Genomic DNA, 22249 nt, shown 5'->3' on the forward strand with positions numbered 1-22249 from the left:
TTTCAGAAATAATTGTAATATGCAAAGGTCTTTCCACATTGCTTACATTCAGAATAATTTTTTGTTGTTGTTGCTGTTGTTATCTTTAATTTAGAGACTACTATTGTGAAAAGGCTTTCTCACACTGACTATGTTTGCAGGGTTTCTATCTGGTGAGTGTTCTTTTAGGTATTAGATAGCTACCATGTGAAAAGGCTTTCCTACACTTCTTACATAGGGTTTCTCTTCAATATATGTTTTTCTGTGTATTTGGAGATAACTCTGTTGTGCAATGGCTTTATTTCACTGATTACATTGATACAGTTTCTCTAGACTATGTTTTATTTTATGTTTCTGGAGATGACTCTGTCATGAAAAGGCTTTACCTCACTGCTTGCATTCATAGGGCTTCTCTACAGTACGTACACCTTCATGTTTTCAACGTCTACAGTAATGTGCAAATGCTTTTGACCACACTAACTACACTCATAAGATTTCTCTCCAGAATGTGTCCCTCTATGTATTTGGAAATAATTGTGAACAGCAAAGGCTTTACCACATTGGCTACATTTATAGGGTTTCTCTCCAGTATGAATTATTTCATGATTCTGAAAAGTACAGAAAATTGCAAAGGCTTTAACACATGAATTGCATACATCGAGTTTCTGATTACACACACTGATTACATTCATAGGGTTACTCTCCAGTATGTATTCTTTTATGTTTCTGGAGATGACCCTGTTGTGAAAAGGCTTTACCACACTCATTACATTCATAAGGTTTCTCTCCAGTATGTGTTCTTTTATGTTGCTGGAGACTACTGTGTCGTGAAAAGGCTTTACCACATTGACTACATTCATAGGGCTTCTGTCCAGTATGTGTTCTCTTATGCTTTCGAAGACTACTGTGTTGTGAAAAGGCTTTACCACATTGCTTGCATTCGTAGGGTTTCTCTCCAGTATGTGTTCTTTTATGCATTTGGAGACTACTATGCTGTGAAAAGGCTTTACCACACTCATTACATTCATAAGGTATCTCTCCAGTATGTGTTCTTCTATGTTGTTGGAGACTACTATGCTGTGAAAAGGCTTTACCACACTCATTACATTCATAGGGTTTCTCCCCAGTATGTGTTCTTTTATGCTTTCGGAGATTACTGTATTGTGAAAAGGCTTTACCACATTCATTACATTTATAGGGTTTCTCGCCAGTATGTGTTCTTTTATGGTTTTGGAGACTACTGTGCTGTGAAAAGGCTTTACCACACTCATTACATTCATAGGGTTTCTCTCCAGTATGCGTTCTTTTATGGTTTTGGAGATGACTCTGTTGTGCAAAAGCTTTACCACATTCATTACATTCATAGGGTTTTTCTCCAGTATGTGTAGAACCATGTTTCCGAAGAGTAGAGTAATGTGCAAATCCTTTACCACATTCATAACATTCGTAGGGTTTCTCTCCAGTGTGTGTTCTTTTATGGTTTTGGAGGTAAGCTTGTTGTGTAAAGCCTTTACCACACTGATTACATTCATAGGCTTTCTCTCCAGTATGTGTTCCTTCATGTTTTTGAAGAGTACAGTAATCTACAAAGGCTTTACCACATTGATTACATTTATAAGGTTTCTCTCCAGTATGAATTCTTTCATGCCTTTGAAGACCACTGTGACGTGTAGAGGCTTTACCACATTGAGTATATTCATAGAGTTTCTCTCTGGTAAGACTTCCTTTGTGCCTGTGAAGACAATTGACATGTGTAAACACTTTACCACATTGACTACAGAGATGAATCTTTTTATCCATATGATTTAATTTAACAATTTTGTCTAGTTTACTCTAAAAAGGAATCAAATCTTAAGGTTTTATCACTTGTTTGAATTCATAAGTTTGTATTTTAGTATGGTTTCTTTTGTGTATTTGAAGATACCTGTGGTGGTTAAAGCACTTAGCACATGGTTCGTCTTTATAACATCCTTTTCTCATGTGAGGTTTTCCACATTTTTTAAGAGAACTGGAAGAACTCAGAGCTTTGCCTCGGTGATCGAACTCATCAGTTTGCTATGAAGTGAGTCACATTACATTTGCAAAGTGAACCAGGATAAATAGAAGAATTTCCATTTTCTTTTACTCAAAGGCTTTTCTGCAGTGTGGGTGTATTTACATATTACCAATGAAATTGGATATACAATTAATTGTAAACTCATATCACCTTCACAATCTACTCAAAGTGGGGACAACTGCAAATCTAATTGCTGTGGGAGAAAGAGGTACTTTCCATATTCAGGATGCTTACATGGCTTTTATCTAATGTGACATATATCAATTATGGCAAGAATAAAAAATAAAAGATTTCCACACTGCATTCATTCAGTTTAACTGTTTGTTTATCACAGTGACATAATATGAGGATAAAGTTTTCTCCACCATAACCTTCTTGAATCTCATAAATTACCCCTCTCACTAAACTTTGGTAAATCATTAAACGTATATGAGTAATATGGGATTTATTGTGGAATATTTGCCTATTAGGAGATTTTAAGCATATACTTGTCATCAAATCTATGTATATGTCCTTTACAATAACTGAGTGGCATCAACCTAAATCAATTGGCAGTTCTATAGAGCAGTTCTCAAGGGGATATAATTAAAATGTAATAGCTGTTAAGTCATTGTTTCCTTGTGCTTTTTCCGAGTACCTAACATTGAGGTTCGTGGTGGTATGAGAATTTACTAATCATCAATAAATACACTTAACGCTGTGCTTGTCTACACTGAGTTCTCTTAAAACTTCTAGGGGACACTCAAATTTCTTCAAAGGCATATTTGTATCAGCTTGAACATGAAACTTACCTTCCAGGTATTCTAAAATTTTGAAGATGTTCAATAATTTTGTCTTCTGGTTTGTAACCTAAAATATATTACCAGAAAATGTATGATATATGATTGAAAACTGACGAAAAGTTAAGTTACTCTCCTCAATAAACCTTAGAACCATGCCTGATTTATTTGATTTATTTACCACATTGTTCCTCTTTCTTTTTTTTTTTTTTTTTTTTTTTTTTTGGTTTTTCGAGACAGGGTTTCTCTGTAGCCCTGGCTGTCCTGGAACTCACTTTGTAGACCAGGCTGGCCTCGAACTAAGAAATCCGCCTGCCTCTGCCTCCCAAGTGCTGGGATTAAAGGTGTGCGCCACCACGCCCAGCTCATTGTTCCTCTTTCACAATGAAAATTAAAGAAGAGCTCAATAAAGAAACACCTTTCCTCATATTTTAAAAAGCAAATTAAAATTCACAGTCTTACCTATAGCAGTGAGGTTCTTGTAGGTCTCCAGCATAACATCTGTGTAGAGATTCTTCTGGGTATGATCCAGCAAGGCCCATTCTTCCGGAGTGAAATTAATGTGGACATCATCATATGTCAGTGCATCCTAAAATATCCATAATGCATGGGTTCAACTGAAAGCATAGTTCTGACAACATATAAAATATGTATTTCTTTAACAATAGATTCATATAACTCTGGTGATTTCCACACTTACTCCATGTCACAGAAGTTCTAATATAATCACCAAGTCATTTTAGAAGGAAATTGAAAAGGAGGTCCACCCCTGTCATTTCTGGGCCCTTTAAACGGGATATAAACTTGCAGGAGAAAGGCCTAATAACAGCTATATAGTCAGAGATAAACAGATCAATACTACACATATTGGAGAAATGGTCTGAATGATGACTAACTACAAAAAATATAGGCAAGCTGGGTGTACTGGCTCACACCTTTAATTGTACCACCCAGGAGGTAGAGGTACATTAATCTCATTGAATTGGAGACCAGCCTAAGCCTATGTAATGAGTTTCAGGACTGCTTGAGGTAAATATTAAGAACCAGCGGCAGGGTTGGAGGCTAGCGGGGTGCAGCGCTCACTGGTGGTCACGATGAGTTTACCCCTCAATCCCAAGCTTTTTCTCAATGCACTGACAGGAAAGCCAGTGATGGTGAAACTGAAGTGGGGCATGGAGTACAGAGCTACCTGGTCTCCCTGGATGGCTACATGAACATGCAGCTCGCAAATACAGGAGAATACATAGATGGGGCATTGTCTGGACATCTGGGCAAAGTTCTAATAAGGTGTAATAATGTCCTCTACATCAGAGGCATTGAAGAAGACGAGGAAGATGGGGAAATGAGAGAATAGCATCTTGGATTTTATATGTGTGTGTGTGTGTGTGTGTGTATTTCTATACAATAAAGATTTGGGGGAGGGGTTCCAAAAAAAAAAAACCTGCCACCACCATCACCACCCCAAAAAACAACCACATAAACAAAAAACATATGCAAAAACTCTAAAGGTCTCAATGAACTTCTTACAAAAACTTATATATACACTCCAGTTATGTATTCATCTTCCAGTAAATTGAGTGTCACTATTTAAACTGTATGATTAAGAAAAAGTTACTAGAAGAGAATGCCTGTTGAAACAGCTAGAGATGGACAGGTGAAAATATAAGCAATGTATATATAGACCTTAAAAACCACACAGGGCAAGAGCAAGGGAAGAGGAATTAACAGCACATGGTCTTACAGATGAGATGGGTTCAAGTGTCAGAGATGGGTTAAATTGTCAGTGTGTACCTGAGGGCTCACAACAATCAATAATCCCAAGTTCAGAGGTTCTGAGGCCATCTTGTGACTACTGTTAGCACCATACACACAACATGTGATGGGCATCCATGCTTACAGGCAAGAGACTCAGAATCATTAAAAAAATAAAAAATGTACAAATGACAAAGTCAGCTTCCTCCAAGACATGCAAGGATTGTTCAACATAGAAAGAAAGAAAGAAAGAAAGAAAGAAAGAAAGAAAGAAAGAAAGAAAGAAAGAAAGAAAATCAATATATTCCACCACATAAATAAAATGAAAGAAAAAAATCACCTGACCATCTCATTAGACACTGAAAGGCCTTTGTCAAAATCCAATGCCTCTTCAAAATAAAAGTGTTCAGAGACTAGGAATACAGAGGATAGTATGTGTATATACCTGCACGAATAAAGGCAATTTACAAAAAGCCTATAGCCAACAACAAATTAAATGGAGAGAAATTCAAAGACACTTTACAAATATCATTTAAAAAAAAACAACCAAGGTTGTCTACTCTATCCATATCTATTCAAAATAGTACTTGAAATTCTAACTAGAGCAATAAGACAACTAGCAGAGATCAAAGGAATACAAATTAGGTACCATTATTTGGAGATGATATAGTACAGATAAGCAGTACTAAAAATTCTACCAGTTGATAAACACCTTCAGCAAAATGGATGAATACAAAATTACCTCAATAAAATAAAATAAAAATCACAGCTCTCCTATATATGAATGACAAATGGGCAGAGAAGAACATTACAGAAAACAACACTTCACGGTAGCCACAAATAATATAAAATATCTTGGGGTAACTGATCACAAGCCAGTAAAAGACTTGTTTGACAAGAACTTAAAGTCTTTGAAGAAAATATCAAAAATGAAAGATGTCCCCACAATGAAGCATTGATAGAATTAACATAGTAAAAAAATGGACATTCTACCAAAAGCAATGTACAGATTCAACACAAGTCCCATTACATTCCAGCACAATTATTTTCAGACCTTGAAAGGACAATGCTTAATTTAATATGGTATAATAAAAAACTCAAGAGACCTAAACCTTGTCCTGAACTATAATAGGAATTCTGGAGGTATCACCATCCCTGATGTCAAGTTGTACTGCAGAGATATAGTAATAAAAGTTTCATAGTATTAGCATTAAAAATGACATCCATTAATGCAAGCAAATCAAAGACTCACACATAATCCACATACCTATGGACATTTAATTTTTGATAAATAAGCTGAAGAGATACAATAGAGAAAAGAATGCATCTTCAACAAATGGAACTGGCCTAACTGGCTATGCATATGGGAGTATGTGTGTACATTCATATTAATCACCCTGTGCAAAACAACTTCAAATGGACCATAAATCTCAACATAGAAAGATCAACACTGAACCTGATGGAAGAGAGAATAAGGAATATCCTTTGAGACATTCACACACAATACAACTTCCTAAACAGAACACCAACCGTGCTAGCACTAAGATCAACAACTAATGAATTGGACCTAATGATACTAAAAAGCTTCTCTAGCACAAAGGACAACTTCAGTAGGACAAAACTGACCTGTAAAATGAGAAAAGAGTCTACCAACTCCACATCTTACTGAGGACTATAACCAAAATATATAAAGAACTCAACAAGCTAAACATCAAACCAAACAATTCAAGTACAAAATAGGGTACGGGTCTAAACAGAGAATCCTCAATAGTGGAATCACAAATGGCTAACAAACACTTAAAGAAATCTTCAACATCCTAGTCTCCAGGGAAATTCAAATCAATTCCATTATGAAATTCCACCTTACAACTGTTAGAATGGCTAAGATCAACAAAATAAGTGACAGCTCATACTGGCAAGGATGTAAAACAAGGAGAAAATTAACCCATCCATGTTGGGAGAACAAACTTTAACAGCCACTATGGAAAGTGATATGGTGGTACCTCAGAAAGTTGGGAATCAAGACTTCAAGACACAGCTATACCACTCTTGGGCATATACCAAAAAGACACTCTATCTTAACACAAGGACACTTTATCAATTATATTTATAGAATATTTATACATAGTAGCCAGAAAGTAAAAAGATTCTAGACATCCCTCAGTGGAAGAATGATTAAAGAAAATGTGGTCTATTTAAACAATAGTATATTAGTCAACTGTTAGAAAAAAACAGGGTCATAAAATTTTCAGGCAAATGCATGAAATGAGAAAACATCATCTTGAGTGTGGTAACCCAGACTCAGAAAGACAAACATAGTATATACTCACTGAAAATTAGATATTAGCTATTAAGTGAAGGATAATTACACTGCAATCCATGAGCTCAGAGAGACTAAGTAATAAGAAGGGCTTTGGGGTGGGGATGGGCAAGGATCTCCTTCTTGCAAACTGGAAATAGAACAGATTTTTCTTGAGTGGACTGGGATGAGGAGTGCAGTGTGGGGATGGGAACAGGGTGAATGGATGGGGAAGAGAGGGCTGGACAGAGTGAGTTTGACGAGAGACTACTGGAATAGCTGGACTTTTATGGGCCAATGCGGAAACCCGGAGCAGTGGAACCTTCCTGGAACCTATGAAGGTGATGTCTCAATGTCTCATAGAAATTGAGGATATGAAACCTAAATAAAGCATCACCTCTAATCAGGGCAGGCTTCCCCTGGTGGGACTGAGACACCAACTCAATCCAAAAAACCCTTCGACCCACAACTTGCCTGCAAGATGTGCTGGTGGCTCAGAGCTTGTGGGTTTGGCCAACCAATGCTTGACCTAACTTGAGATCCAAGCCACGAAAGGAAGTCCATGCATGACACTGCCTGGATGGCCAGGTGGATGGCTCAGAGATCTAAGGTTGAATCAAATGTGACTGATTCAATTTTTTTCAATTTAATTATTCCTAATGATATTCTGCTATATTCATAGATGCTGCCTAGCTCAATAGTCAACAGAGAGGCTTCCTCCAGCAGCTAATGGGAACAAATGCAGGCACCCACATTCAAACATTAGGCAGAGTTCCAGGAACCCAGGGTAAGAAGAGAAGGAAGAATTGTTGGAACCACAGGTATTGAAGACACCATAAAAACCCAGAACAGAAGAAAGTAAGGATGGCCCATAGGGGCTCAAGGAGACAAAACAACGATTATGGTGCCTGCTTGGGTCTGTGCTAGGCCCTCTGCATACATGCTGTGGTTGCTCACTTGGGGTTTGTATAGGGATGGAGGTGTCTCTGAATCTTTTGTCCACTCATGCAACCCTTTTTCTCCTACTGGGTGGCCTTGTGCAACTTAACTTGGTTTATGCCTAGTTTTATTGCATCTTGTTATATCTTGTCTAGCTGATATCAGTGGGAAACCTGCTTTTTTTCTGAAGGAAAAAGAAGAAGCAGTGGACACAGTGGAGAGCAAAAATGGGACAGGGTGCTTAAAGGACTGAAGGAAGGGGAGGCTTTGGTCAGGATGTATTGTATGAGAGAATAAAGAAAAAGAAAATGAAGAAATTAAACACAGACTTTACAACTCCCACAAAATTAATTTAAAGTGACCCCTAAACTGTTATGGTCTTGACTCTCCAGTGACTGCTATTGCTTCCAAACAGAAAGGTCCCATGCTCTAGAGTACCATCTGGAAATGGACATAATCAGAAAGGCCTGTTGACTCTGTAACCCCTTGTGGTTTCGGGTAAACACAAACCCACTAAAGCCCACACCCAAAATGACATAGAAGAAAATTTAATGTCTACTCCTGCCACATGGGCTATGGCACAAATGTAGAATCTGTCTCATCCACCCACTCAAACCAGTGCATACCTGAGAAACCTCAGCAGCTTAGAAACTGTTTTTCACCCTTGGAACTGAATTTCTCTGAATCACAGAAAGTAAGAAATATGTTTTATTTTATTTTATTTACTTAGTCATTTGTTTTCTGGGTTTTTTTTTTTCAGGGGTGGGGGTAGGGGCCTACATGTAATCCTGGAACTGTCCTAAAACTCATTCTGTAGACCAGGCTGGCCTTGAACTCAGCCTGTCTCTACCTCCTAAGTGCTGGGATTAAAGGTGTGCACCACCATCCCCAAGCTTTTTAATGTTTGTATTTATGTGTATATGTGTATGTATCTATGGTGTGTGTGTGTGTGTGTGTGTGTGTGTGTGTGTGTACCAAAGGAGCTAAGAGTAAACCAGATCCTGTTGTGAGCCGCATGATATAGGTCCTGGGAAATGAACTCTGGTTTTCTGAAAATGCATCAACTGCTCTTAACCAATAAACCATGGCTCCAGCAGCCCTAGGATTCTAGTCAAGCATTGCTAAAGGATCACCCTCATCAAGTCTCTCCTACCAATTTCCAAACTATTTGTAATGAAAGTGGAATGCAATACTCAAAACTTCTAGAAACTGGACTTTCAGTTTTCAAATCTGTATTCCCACAACACCAAAATCAGTGCTTATGTGTTACAAGGACAACAGCATTCCATAGCTGTGGCTGCAGAGCCTGTCTTTCCCCAGGGAATCCACTCTCAGGAAGGTTCGTAGGTCAGGGACCAGTGCTCAGGTTGTCATATGGACAAATAGAACCATAGTCTGGTTCACACTTCATCCCAGTCCCAGTCCCAAAGGCTCTGACAGATCAGCTGGTTTGCTCCCCCTTATCTGGGGACAGTAACCCCCACACTCTCCATGGTATGGCTGGTTGGCTTCACAGCTGCCTATAGCAGCACCAAAGGAGAATCCTGAAAGGAGCCTACAAACTACCTTCCACTGGTGCTTCTGATTGCTAGGCCTCCCCATAGTTGCTCATTAGCAAGGGCTACCACCCTGCTGGGTCTCAGGACAGTAGTAGATTCCCCTGGGTGAACAGAAGTCAAGTTACTCAGGCAGCACATACACTATTACTGATGTCATGTTGTACTTGCAAACAGGAGTCCTCCGAGAGGCTCTACCAGCAACTGACTGAGACAGATGCAGACACTTACAGCCAATCATTGATGGAGGTTGGGAATCCCTCTGGAAGGGACAGAGGAATGATTGAAGGCGCTGAAGGGGATAGCCACCCCACATAAATACCAACAGTATCAACTAAACTGGACCCCTGAGTGTTCTCAGAAACTAAGCCACCAAACAAAGAGCATACACTGGCTGGTCCAAGGCCCCAGGCACATAGGTAGCAGAGAACTGGCTGCCTAGTCTGGCCCCAGTGGGACAGGACATGCGAGAAGGGAGATGTCGTGGGGCACCCTCTCAGAGGCAAAGAGAGGGGAACTCTGGGAGGGGGAAATGGACAGGGTGGCAACATTTGGGATGTAAATAAAAAAGTAATATAAATAAATAAATAAACAAATAAATAAAATATTTGAAAAGAAAAGAAGAAAAAGAAACAGAAGGAACACTGCCAAATTCATTCTAGGAGGCCACAGACACTCTGATATCTCAATGGTAAGGTTTGGTGTATTGGTATGTATTGTAATGTTAAATTCTCTATCCCAAGGTCTAATTGCCTCAAGACAATGAGATCCATATGAATACCAGCTTTTGTGGTATAAACCTTGCCCTGAAAAGTTATCCAAGATTCATCAAAAAGATGCCTACAGCAGGGCAGAAAAGAGGTAGACAGGGTTTGGTTCCTGGACTTGGGGCCTGAGACAGAGTCAATGAGGGAGAGAGAGGAGAAGGAAGAAGGCACCATGGCACAGGTGAATATTGAGCACAAGGCCATGATGGCTGCCACTTGGAGTAGGAGCAACAAAACATGGCAAGTGACATCTCAGGAATACTGAGAATCTTAGTGCCTTAAGGCTTATTATAAATAGAAAGGTTTTGCATCTTTTATATGGGAACTAAATGATCTAAGATGGAGTAGAAACCCCCAAATAATGTTTACTACAACAGCTAAACCACAAAACGTCACAACAATGAAAGAGAATTTCAGACCAATCTCATGCAAAATTAGTCAATAAACATTCATGCAAAAATAGTCAATAAAATACTTGCACACTAATTACAAGAACACATCAAAAAAAAAAAAAATCACCCACCATAACCCAGTAAGCTTCATTACACAAATGCAGGAATGGGACAACATATGAAAATTCACCAATGCAATGCAAAATATAAATTAAATGAATAAAAAATACCACACACGATTATCTCATTAGATGCTAAAAAAAAACTTTTGAAAAGACTCCAAACCCTTTCATGATAAAAAAAAAAATCTTGGAGAGATCACAGATACAAGGCATGCATCTAAAAATAAAGGCAGTAGGCAGAAAGCAAATAGCTAACATCAAACTAAATGGAGACAAACTTTAAGCAATTGCCTTAAAATCTGGGGCAAGACAAAGCTGTCCACTCTCTCCATATCTATTCAATATAGTACTTGAAGTTTGGCTAGAGCATTAAGAACACTAAAAGATCAAAGGGATAAAAATTGAAAAGGAAGAAGTCAAAATATCACTATTTGCAGACAATATGAAAGTATACATAAAGGGGCCCCAAAATTTTACCAAGGAACTCCTACAGGTGATAAACACCATCAGCAAAGTAGTTGGATACAAAATTAACTCAAAAAAAACAGTAGCCTTCTTTATACAAATGATCAACAGGCTAAAGAAGAAATTAGGGAAATAACACATTTCACAATAGCCACAAAAAACTATAAAATAACTTGATGTAACTCTAACTAAGCAAGTCTCCTGGACGAGAACTTAAGCCTTTAAAGAAAGAAACTGAAGAACATTTCAGAAGATGGAAAAAATTCCTATATTCTTGGACTGGTATGATTAACATAGCAAAAATGGGCAACATGCCAAAAGCAATCTATACATCAATGCAATTCCCATCAAAACTGCAAGATCATTCTTTACAGAGCTTGAAAGAACAATGCTGAATTTCAAATGAAAAAAAAAAAAAAAAAAGCACCCAGGATAGCTAAAACAATTCTTTATGATGAAAGAACTTCTAGAGGTATCACCATCCCTGATCTCAATCTGTATTACAGAACAATAGTAATAAAATCCACATGGTATTGTCATAAAAACAAGGTTACCAATAGAATCAAATTGAAAACCCAGAAGTAAAGTCTCAAACATATTGACAATTGATTTTGTACAAAGAATCCCAAACTATACAATGGACCAAAGAAAGCATCTTCAACAAATGGTGCTGGTCTAACTAGATTATCTGAATATAGAAGACTGCAAATAGATCCATATCTAGTACCCTGCACAAATCCAAGTGGATCAAAAACCTCAACACAAAACAGGATATACTAAATCTGATAGAAGAGAAAGTGGAGAATAGCTTTGAATACTTGTCATAGGAGACAACTTCCTGAACAAAACATCAACAGCTTAGGCATGAAGATCAACAATTAATAAGTGTGATCTCATGAAACTTAAAAGCTTCTATAAGGCAAAGGAAGGATACTGTCAAAGAACAAAACAGTAGTCTACAGCATGGGAAAAGATCTTTACCAACCCTACACTGCACAGAGGGCAGATATCCAAACTATATAAACTCAAAAAATTAGACACCAGCAAACCAAACAACCAAATTTAAAAATGGAGTACAGAGCTAAAAAGAGAATTCTCAACAGAAAAATCTTTAATGGCTGAGAGGCACTGTCTTAGTCAGGATTTCTATTCCTGCACAAACATAATGACCAAGAAGCAAGTTGGGGAGGAAAGGGTTTATTTGGCTTACATTTCCACATTGCTGTTCATCACTGAAGAAGTCAGGACTGGAACTCAAGCAGGTCAGGGAGCAGGAGCTGATGCAGAGGCCATGGAGGGATGTTCTTTACTGGCTTGCTTCCCCTGGCTTGCTTAGCCTGCTCTCTTATAGAACCCAAGACTACCAGCCCAGAGATGGCACCACCCAGAAGGGGACCTCTCCCCTTGATCACTTATTGAGAAAATGCCTTGCAGCTGGATCTCATGGAGGCATTTCCTCAACTGAAGCTCCTTTTTCTGTGATAACTCCAGCCTGTGTCAAGTTAACACAAAACTAGCAGTACAATTGACCCCTTGTCAACTTGACACACAAACACATCACTAGTAAGCCTCAACCCTTAGTTTCTTATTCATCCCCAAGATCTAAACAAATTTAAAAGTACCACAGTCTTTACATATTAAAAGTTTAATCCTTTTAAAATATACAGTATCTTTTAAAATCAAGTCTTTTTACAACTCAAAGTCTCTTAACTGTGGGCTCCACTCAAATACTTTCTTCAAGAGGGAAAAACATCAGGGCACAGTCACAATCAAAAGCAAAATCAAACTTCAACTGTCCAATATCTGGGATGCACTCACGATCTTCTGGGCTCCTCCAAGGGCTTGGATCACTTCTCCATCCCTGCCCTTTGTAGCACACACCTTGTCTTCTAGGCTCCAACTGCCTGTACTCCACTGATGTTGCTGTTCTTGGTGGTCATCTCATGGTACTGGCATCTCCAAAACACTGCTGTCTTCCACTGTAACTTGGCTTCACCAATAGCCTCTCATAGGATCTCTTCATGGTGCCAAGCCTCAACTCCTTTGCATGACCCCTTCAGTCCTGGGCCATCAGCTACAACTGAGGCTGCACCTTCACCAATGGCCTTCCATGGCCTCTCACAGTGCCAAGCCTCGGCTGCTCTGCATGACCCCTTCATGCCTTCAAAACCAGTACCTGGGTAACTCTTACACATTACCAACTCCAGCCACAGCATAAGGTACAACCTTGGCTATCTCTGGAACACAGCCTCTGTGCTCTCAGAAAACACTTCCTAGATGTCACCTCAATGATGCTGGTCTCTGTCTCTTCTTAATCACCGCTAATTTCTTAGCTCCAGCTAACCAGCATCAATAGTCCCAGTAATGCACAGTTTTCACTTTAGTAGTTCTGGTATCTTGTTAATCATAGCTGATTCTTCAGCCCCAGCTAACCAGAACCACAGAATCTTCACAATCAAAACAGCAATGGCCCTGAAAAGAGTCTTTAATCTTCCCTCTGAAATTTCACAAGCCAGGCCTCCATTTTCTGCACTGTTCTCAACATTATCTTCCAACATCTCACAGAGCTCTTAACACTGAATGGATCTTCTGGCCCAAAGTTCCAAAGTTCTTCCACGGTCCTCCCCAAAACATGGTCAGGTTGTCACAGGAATACCCCACTATGCTGGTACCTATTTGTCTTAGTCAGGGTTTCTATTCCTGCACAAACATAATGACCAAGAAGCAAGTTGGGGAGGAAAGGGTTTATTCGGCTTACATTTCCACATTGCTGTTCATCACTGAAGAAGTCAGGACTGGAACTCAAGCAGGTCAGGGAGCAGGAGCTGATGCAGAGGCCATGGAGGGATGTTCTTTACTGGCTTGCTTCCCCTGGCTTGCTTAGCCTGCTCTCTTATAGAACCCAAGACTACCAGCCCAGAGATGGCACCACCCAGAAGGGGACCTCTCCCCTTGATCACTTATTGAGAAAATGCCTTGCAGCTGGATCTCATGGAGGCATTTCCTCAACTGAAGCTCTTTTTTCTGTGATAACTCCAGCCTGTGTCAAGTTGACACAAAACTAGCCAGTACAGGCACTATAAGAAATCTTCAGCATCCTTAGTCATCAGGGAAATGCAAATCAAAACCACTCTAGGATTCCATCTTATACCCATCAGAATAGCTAAGATGAAAATCTCAAGTCACAGAACATACTGTCAATGATATGGAGTAATGGGAACCCTTCCATTGCTTGTGGGAGTGCAAACTTGTACAATCACTTTGGAAATCAATTTGGTGTGCTTTAGTTAGGGTTTTTTGGTTTGGTTTGGTTTGGTTTGGTTTTTGGTTTTTCGAGACAGTGTTTTTCTGTGTATCCCTGGCTATCCTGGAACTCACTCTGTAGAACAGGCTGGCCTCGAACTCAGAAATCTGCCTGCCTTTGCCTCCCAAGTGCTGGGATTAAAGGCGTGCTCCACCACTGCCCAGCTTTAGTTAGGGTTTTATTGCTGTTAAGAGACAACATTTATATAGGAAACATATCTAAGTTTCCTATATAAGGCAACACTTATATAGGAAACATTTAATTGGTGCTGGCTTACAGTTTCTGAGGTTCAGTCCATTAGCATCACATCCGGAAGCTTGGTAGCATGAAGACATGGTGGTGTTGGAGAAGGAGCTCCAAGTTCTACAGTTCGATACAAAGGCAGACAGGAAAAGACTATCTTCTACAGCCAGCCAGGAGTAAAGTCTCTTCTGCACTGGGCATAGCTTGAGCACTAGGGGCCCTCAAAGCCCATACACAGAGAGAAACTTTCTCCAAGGATACACATATTCCAACAAAATCTCACCAACTAATAGTCCTATTTCACACAGGCCAAGCATATTCAAACCTCCACAGGCTTCTCAAAAAGGGGGCAGGGGGGATTTCTACCATAAGACCCAGCTATACCACTCCTGGGCATATACCCAAAAGGTGCTCCACCACACAACAAGGACACCTGCTCACCTATTTTCCTAGAAGATCTATATATAATACTGTGAAATTAGAAACAACCCACATGTCCCTCATTTGAAAAATGGATAAAGAAAATATGGTACAATTTACACAATGGACTACTACTCAGCTATTAAAAACAATGACATCATGAAATTTGCAGGTAAAGGAATGGAATTAAAAAAGATCAACCTGAGTGAGGTAACCAAGACCTGAAAAACAAACATGGTATGTAGTCACCTATAAATAGCCATAAAGTAAAAGATAACCATGCTACAACCCATAGACCCAAAGAAGCAAAGTAACAAACAGAGCTCAAGGGAGAAAGCTTGAGTGTTGCTGGGAAAGGGAAATAAAACAGACCACTGGGGTGGATGGAGGAAGAGAAGTGGGTGGGAGAGTGGGTGGAGAGAAGAACAGGAGTGACCCAGTGTAGAGAGAATAGCTGGAGAGAGAACTGGGAAAGAGGACTGGGAAAAAGAACTGGAAGAAGGTGTGTGTGTGTGTGGGGGGGGGGTGGATATCTCTGTGACAAGCTAGAAATCCAGGACAATGGAAACTCCCAGGAATCTATGAGGGTAACCACAGCTAAGACTCCTAGCGAGAGGGGATATGGAACATGAAATGGTCCACTCCTGTAACCAGGCAAGACTTCCAATGGAGGGATGGAGATACCAACCTTGCCAAAAACCACTGACCCACATTTTTTCCTGCCAAAAGAAGTGCAGAGATAAAAGAGGGAGCAGGAAGTGAGGGAATGGACAACCAATGACTGTCCCAACTTGAGTCCCATACCATGAGAGAGCCCACCCTTGACACTATTAATATTATTCTGCTATACTTGCAGAAAGGAGGCTAACATAAAAATCATCTGAGTGGCTTCACCTACCAGATGATGAAAACAGATGCTGAGACCCAAAGCCAAACATTAGGTAGAGCTTGGGGAAATCTTGTGGAAGAGAGGGAGGAAGGAAAGAGCCAGAGGGTTCAAGGACACCACATGAAAACCTACAGAATCAACTAACCTGGGCACATAGTGGATCACAGAGACTGAACCACCACCCAACAAACATGATGGGATAGACATAGTCCCCCTACACGTTTATAAGAGATACAGCTTGGTGCTCATCTGTGACCGCTAACAGCAGGAGCAGGGGCTGTGTCCGACTCTGTTGCCTGCCTTTAGATGTCCAATCCTACTACAACTTGATATGCCAAGATGGGTTGATATCCATGGGCGGTTTCCCCTTCTCTGAGGAGTAAGAGAGAGGTGCATAGAAGAAGGAAAGGTGAGAGGGGGGGACTGGAAGGAGAGAAGGGAGTGGAAGCTCTGATAGGGAAGTAAAGTAATTAATGAAAATTAAACATAAATAATACATGAACAAAGCAATATCCCTGGGCCTTTATGGATTAAGAAGCAGGGGCAGAGAACCTGGAATGTCTGAGGCATTTCTCTCTGTAGATTTCATTGTTTCAATGGATAACTGCTTGTTTAATTAGAGAAATTAAAAAACACTAAGCTATAGAGATGGTTCTGATGCTAAGGTCCTATTCCCTAATTGGTTCTTGATCCATCAATAAAGATGCTAGCAGCCATTGAGCTAAATGGAATAGGCAGGACTTCTAGGTCCCCACAGACAAGTGGGCAGGCACAAGATGGGAAGAGAGAGAGTTTTCACCATGCTTTAGAGGGGGAAAAGTCAACCAGTTATGTGAGCTCTCTGGCAGAGCGGCCACAGGCCACTTCTACAGGCAAGCAGTTGGGAGTGTTGAGCTGGGACTGAAGGTAACTGAGCAACTAAAGTGGAGGACAGATTTAGGGTGCTGGAACAAGAGTACTGGGGAGGGCACGCTTGCCTCAGAAGATTAATGATGCCCAGCAACTGATAAGGCAAGTTGAAATTGAGCAGTGTGTGTGCCTGTGTTTTTCATCCGAAGAGCCAATATTCTCTGGGTGGGGGCTGGTAGCACACAGGTTCCCAGAGTTAAGGTGGGGTAGCAAACTCAACACTAAGCAATTCTGTTATGAAGAAGTGGATATTGTCTTGGGTAAAGCCCCAGAACTTCTCTGAGTTCCAATTTTCTCATATACAGAATGAGACATTAAATGATCTAGGGCCCTCTCAAAGCTCTAATATATTTTAACTTTTTTTTTTCTATTCTATTTCACAAATCACAGGCTGTGTAGACACAAAGATCACTAGCAAGTGTCAGGAACAGCTTTAATTTTCTTTTTAAAAGCAAATAAAGTTATGGATCTGAGGGAGGGGCAGGGAGAATTACCAACTGACCTTGCTCCTGTACACAATATTAGCTGCTGGGGTCTGTAACCTGACACACACAGCTACAGGCAGTGAGGGCCTATGTCTCAAACCTCTGAGCTGGCTTAATTATTTCAACCAGGATTGCACATATCTGCATAGAAGAGTTCCTTAGCTGGAAATTCGATATCAACTGGCTCAAGGTAACCTCCCCAAATTGTACACCCACCAATCTGATCTGTCTTCATTCACATGGCATGAATCAATACATGTCGAGAAAATACAAAATCACCCTCCTACTTCAATCAGGGCCTTCTTCATAATGGGACTACTGGAGCTGACTGCCTTAAATTCAGTCTGTGATCTAGCTATTGCCTTCCCCATTTCCCCCTGCACTGTACACAACAAACTGTTGCTCCTATTCTGGTCTGAAAGCAGAGACCATGCTCCACACACAAATCCTTTTACTATTGCTTAAATGTTTCTTGTGGTCTAAGTGACTCAAATTGGTCATTTTAAAACTCTATGATAGTATAACCCCTTAATTTAAGAATTTTAGAATTTTAATTTTAGTCAAGTGGACAGCAAGATATATACCCTGTGGACATATAGACTTGTCTGTATCTAGGGTCAAGGCTACCTGAAACAGTGTAACAGACAGAGCCTCAGAAACATCTTTCTGCAGGAGGTACAGTTGTTCTAGAATTAATGTGTCTGCCCAGCGAGAAATAACTTGATGCACGTAAGGTATTAATGAAGAAAAATTCTTGAAGAATAGCATGCATACAGCACTGGCTAGTGCTCAAAGAGGAGCCAGCCTAGGACACATTTCCATCCTACATATGCTGCGTCAGGCCCCAGGTTACACAATTCAAAGAGAGACAGGAGAGTCCGATTCTAAGCTGCTAAGGGGTTACTCAGGCAGAAGGGAGGCTTACACAACAAAGTCTTCCCAGGATTCTTTTTTTTTTTTTTTTTTTTAAAGATTTATTTATTTATTATATGTAAGTACACTGTAGCTGTCTTCAGACACTCCAGAAGAGGGCGCCAGATCTCATTACGGATGGTTGTGAGCCACCATGTGGTTGCTGGGATTTGAACTCTGGACCTTCGGAAGAGCAGTCGGGTGCTCTTAGCCACTGAGCCATCTCACCAGCCCCCCCCCCCCCCAGGACTATTTCTTAAATACACCAGTATCCTGGAACAGTAGACCATTCTTCAGTGTCAGGGTCCAGAGGTGAATATGCCAGACTATGAGAAAGATTATAAAAGTATAAAGGAGAAAAGATAAAAGCTGGGGTGGGGAGTTAGAGAGAGCATACTGAGAAGTTAGAAGAGGACTGAGCTGGGTGTTAAGCTGAGGAGCAGCTAGCTCATGTCAGCTCTCCAGCTCAGGTCAGCGCTGTGTGTAGCAGATAAGAATGGAGTAATGATGTGATTGCTCCTTATAACTAATAAAAGCAGAGGCCCACAGCAGGCAGGCCGAGATCTTGATGCTGCTACAGTGAAGACCATACTGCTGTCTGGCTCGCTAACAAAAGGACAACTGGCTGCATCTATATAGGAGGATCCATAGAAAGCAGCCACTGGCTAAGACGAAAACAGGGCTTTTATGGCACACCAGGCCTTAATGTTGGTTACATGGCCCTACCTGCTCCTTTGAGCAGCTTCTTGGTCTCCTGCCACTTCTTATGGGCATCGGTCTAGCGGCTGTTTAAAATCAGGGCTGTCTCCTTCCTTATGGTTGGAGCCAAATGTCTACACAATCCTGGTGAACAAACATGCGTATCTAGCACTTCATCTCTTACAGACCTCATTAATACACTATATCTTTGGGTGTTTCAGAGGCAGTCCACCTTTAGCTAAACTCTACTCTGTGTGACTCATTATCTCCGAAGCATTGGTAAATCCTTTGCATTATCAAATGTACTCTTCTACATCTCAGCAAAATAGTGGAGTGCTACCAACACATAAGATTCCATGCACAATACCCACAAAATTAACTCCAAATGACCAGAGACACTGAAACTTATAGAGGAGAAAGTGGGGAAAAGCCTTGAAGATATTGGCAGAGGGGAAAAATTCCTGAATAGAACAGCAATGGCTTGTGTTGTAAGATCGAGAATTGACTAATGGGACCTCATAAAGTTGCAAAGCTTCTGCAAGGCAAAAGACACCGTCAATGAGACAAAAAGGCCACCAACAGATTGGGAAAGGATCTTTACCTATCCTAAATCAGATAGAGGACTAATATCCAATATATATAAGGAACTCAAGAAGGTGGACTCCAGAAAATCAAATAACCCCATTAAAAAATGGGGCTCAGAGCTAAACAATGAATTCTCACCTGAGGAATACCGAATGGCTGAGAAACACCTGAAAAAATGTTCAGCATCCTTAATCATCAGGGAAATGCAAATCAAAACAACCCTGAGATTCCACCTCACACCAGTTAAAATGGCTAAGATCAAAAATTCAGGTGACAGCAGATGCTGGCGAGGATGTGGAGAAAGAGGAACACTCCTCCATTGTTGGTGGCATTGCAAACTTGTACAACCACTCTGGAAATCAGTCTAGTGGTTCCTCAGAAAATTGGACATAGTACTCCTGGAGGATCCTGAAATACCTCCCCTGGGCATATATCCAGAAGATGTTCCAACTGGTAAGAAGGACACATGCTCCACTATGTTCATAGCAGCCTTACTTATAAGAGCCAGAAGCTGGAAAGAACCCAGATGTCCCTCAACAGAGGAATGGATACAGAAAATGTGGTACATTTACACAATGTAGCTATTAAAAAGAATGAATTTATGAATTAAAAAGAATGAATTTATGAAATTCCTAGGCAAATGGTTGACCTGGAGGGCATCATCCTGAGTGAAGTAACCCAATCACAAAAGAGCTCAAATGATATGTACTCACTGGTAAGTGGATATCAGCCCAGAAACTTAGAATACCCAAGATATAAGTTACAATTTGCAAAACACATGAAACTCAAGAAGAACGAAGACCAAAGTGTGGACACTTTGCCCCTTCTTAGAATTGGGAACAAAACACCCATGGAAGGAGTTACAGAGACAAAGTTTGGGGCTGAGACAAAAGGATGGATCATCTAGAGACTGCCATATCCAGGGATCCATCCCATAATCAGCCTCCAAACGATGACACCATTGCATACACTAGGAAGATTTTACTGAAAGGACCCTGATATAGCTGTCTCTTGTGAGACTACGCCGGGGCCTAGCAAACACATAAGTGGATGCTCACAGTCAGCTATCGGATGGATCACAGGGCCCCCAATGGAGGAGCTAGAGAAAATACCCAAAGAGCTAAAGGGATCTGCAACCCTATAGGTGGAACAACCATATGAACTAACCAGTACCCCGGAGTTCTTGACTCTAGCTGCATATGTATCAAAAGATGGCCTAGTCGGCTATCACTGGAAAGAGAGGCCCATTGGACTTGCAAATTTTATATGCCCCAGTACAGGGGAACATCAGGGCAAAAAAATTGGGAGTGCGTGGGTAGGGGAGTGGGGGGTAGGGTATGGGGGACTTTTGGGATAGCATTGGAAATGTAAATGAGGAAAACACCTAATAAAAAATTTTAAACCTAAAAAAAAATTAAAAATAAATAAATTAACTGCAAATGTTAAATCCGAAAAACAGAAATTCTAGAGATGCTAGATAAACTAAAACGGCAACCTGCCGTACTCTGATGCACAAGAAGCACAGTGATGTTGGCTAAAAGATTTTCTACGCACACACCACGTCCCCAAAGCTCTACACAGACGCTGCCCACAGAGTGAAGCTCTTCAAAGGTCACCACTTTGGTACAGGGAACTACAGGGACCGCATGGGACTTCATACAAATCCCCATCTGGCCACTAGTTCCCATCCAGTCCAAGGATAGCCTACCAAAAGGGATGCCGAGGCTCAGCAGCCCACTTCTCCCAAGACTGCGGCCCCTTGCTCACCATATCGTGGCTTCCAAGCTCGCGTGCACCCCTCACAGATCCTGTTACACGTAAAGAACCGCTTGCATTTTCCCAGCTTCGGAACGGAGCCTGGAGCCTGGCGCCCGGAAGAGCCTGCCTCCCCGATGACGCTCCGACTGCAGGTTCTCATTGGCTGATGAGGCCTGAGTGACAAGAGTCCCTCCTTTGGCGTTGGAGTTTAAGGAAGAGCACAGAACAGTATTTCCTGTTGCAGATATTTGCTTTTCAGGAGTCCTTGCTCTTGACCTGAGGTAGCTTCACTTCTAACTTTCCTTGCGTGGTAGGCACTTTCCCCCTTTTCCTCCTTGACACAAGGTAGCTAGTTTAAACAGCACATTACAAAATGTGGAGTGGAGTATTTCTCCTGTCCCACAAGTGGAAGGGTGCCCACGGTATTAATAATTAAGGAGATTTTAGAAAACAAATGTTGGTTCTGTGGGTTCACAGTGAGTTCAGGTGAACTGCACCTGGCTGGCAAAGGTACACTGGACAATCCTGAGAGAAAACCTGGAACCACATCACAAACACAACGAAATGTGTTTCTCCCACAAAAAGGCTGGATGGTGGATCCATCCCTATAGGAGTTTTCTTTCTGAAATTCAGGTCTATCTCTTGACAAATTAACACTAATGATAAGTGTAGTCTCCACAGTAACTTGAATAATTAGAAAGAAGTGGTTCGAGGAAGAATATTGTTTATGAACACTATGCCTAGCATTTTTCTGAGTTACGGTGAGAAAACACAGCTGTGTTAGTCAAGGTTCTCTAGATAAACAGAAGTGATAAAATGAGCGTCTCTTTCCCTCTCTGTATGTAGAAAGGGGCTTTATTAAAACCGCTCGCAGGCTGGAGTCCAGCTAGACCAACAAGTGCTGTCTAACAATTAAAATTGGAAGAATCCAGTAGTCCA

The 22249-nt window shown here is 40.8% G+C and overlaps 1 protein-coding gene and 1 pseudogene across 1 annotated transcript; one reads left to right on the plus strand and one right to left on the minus strand.

Annotated features, from left to right (window-relative positions):
* Nucleotides 1-517: 517 nt before the first annotated feature.
* LOC110300666 (uncharacterized) lies at nt 518-21417 on the minus strand. Its single transcript, XM_021170922.3, has 4 exons — nt 21320-21417; nt 3277-3403; nt 2827-2884; nt 518-1711 (listed from the first exon to the last, which is right to left on the minus strand). Exons 1-4 carry the CDS (start codon nt 21320-21322, stop codon nt 676-678), a joined length of 1224 nt encoding a protein of 407 aa, XP_021026581.1. The 5' UTR covers nt 21323-21417; the 3' UTR covers nt 518-675.
* Nucleotides 3909-4168, plus strand: LOC110289115 (small nuclear ribonucleoprotein F pseudogene; annotated as a pseudogene).
* Nucleotides 21418-22249: the final 832 nt, after the last annotated feature.

The sequence above is a fragment of the Mus caroli genome, unplaced genomic scaffold (assembly GCF_978045245.1).
Source record: "Mus caroli unplaced genomic scaffold, Mus_caroli_1 scaffold_10, whole genome shotgun sequence".
Classification (NCBI taxonomy): Eukaryota; Metazoa; Chordata; class Mammalia; order Rodentia; family Muridae; genus Mus; species Mus caroli.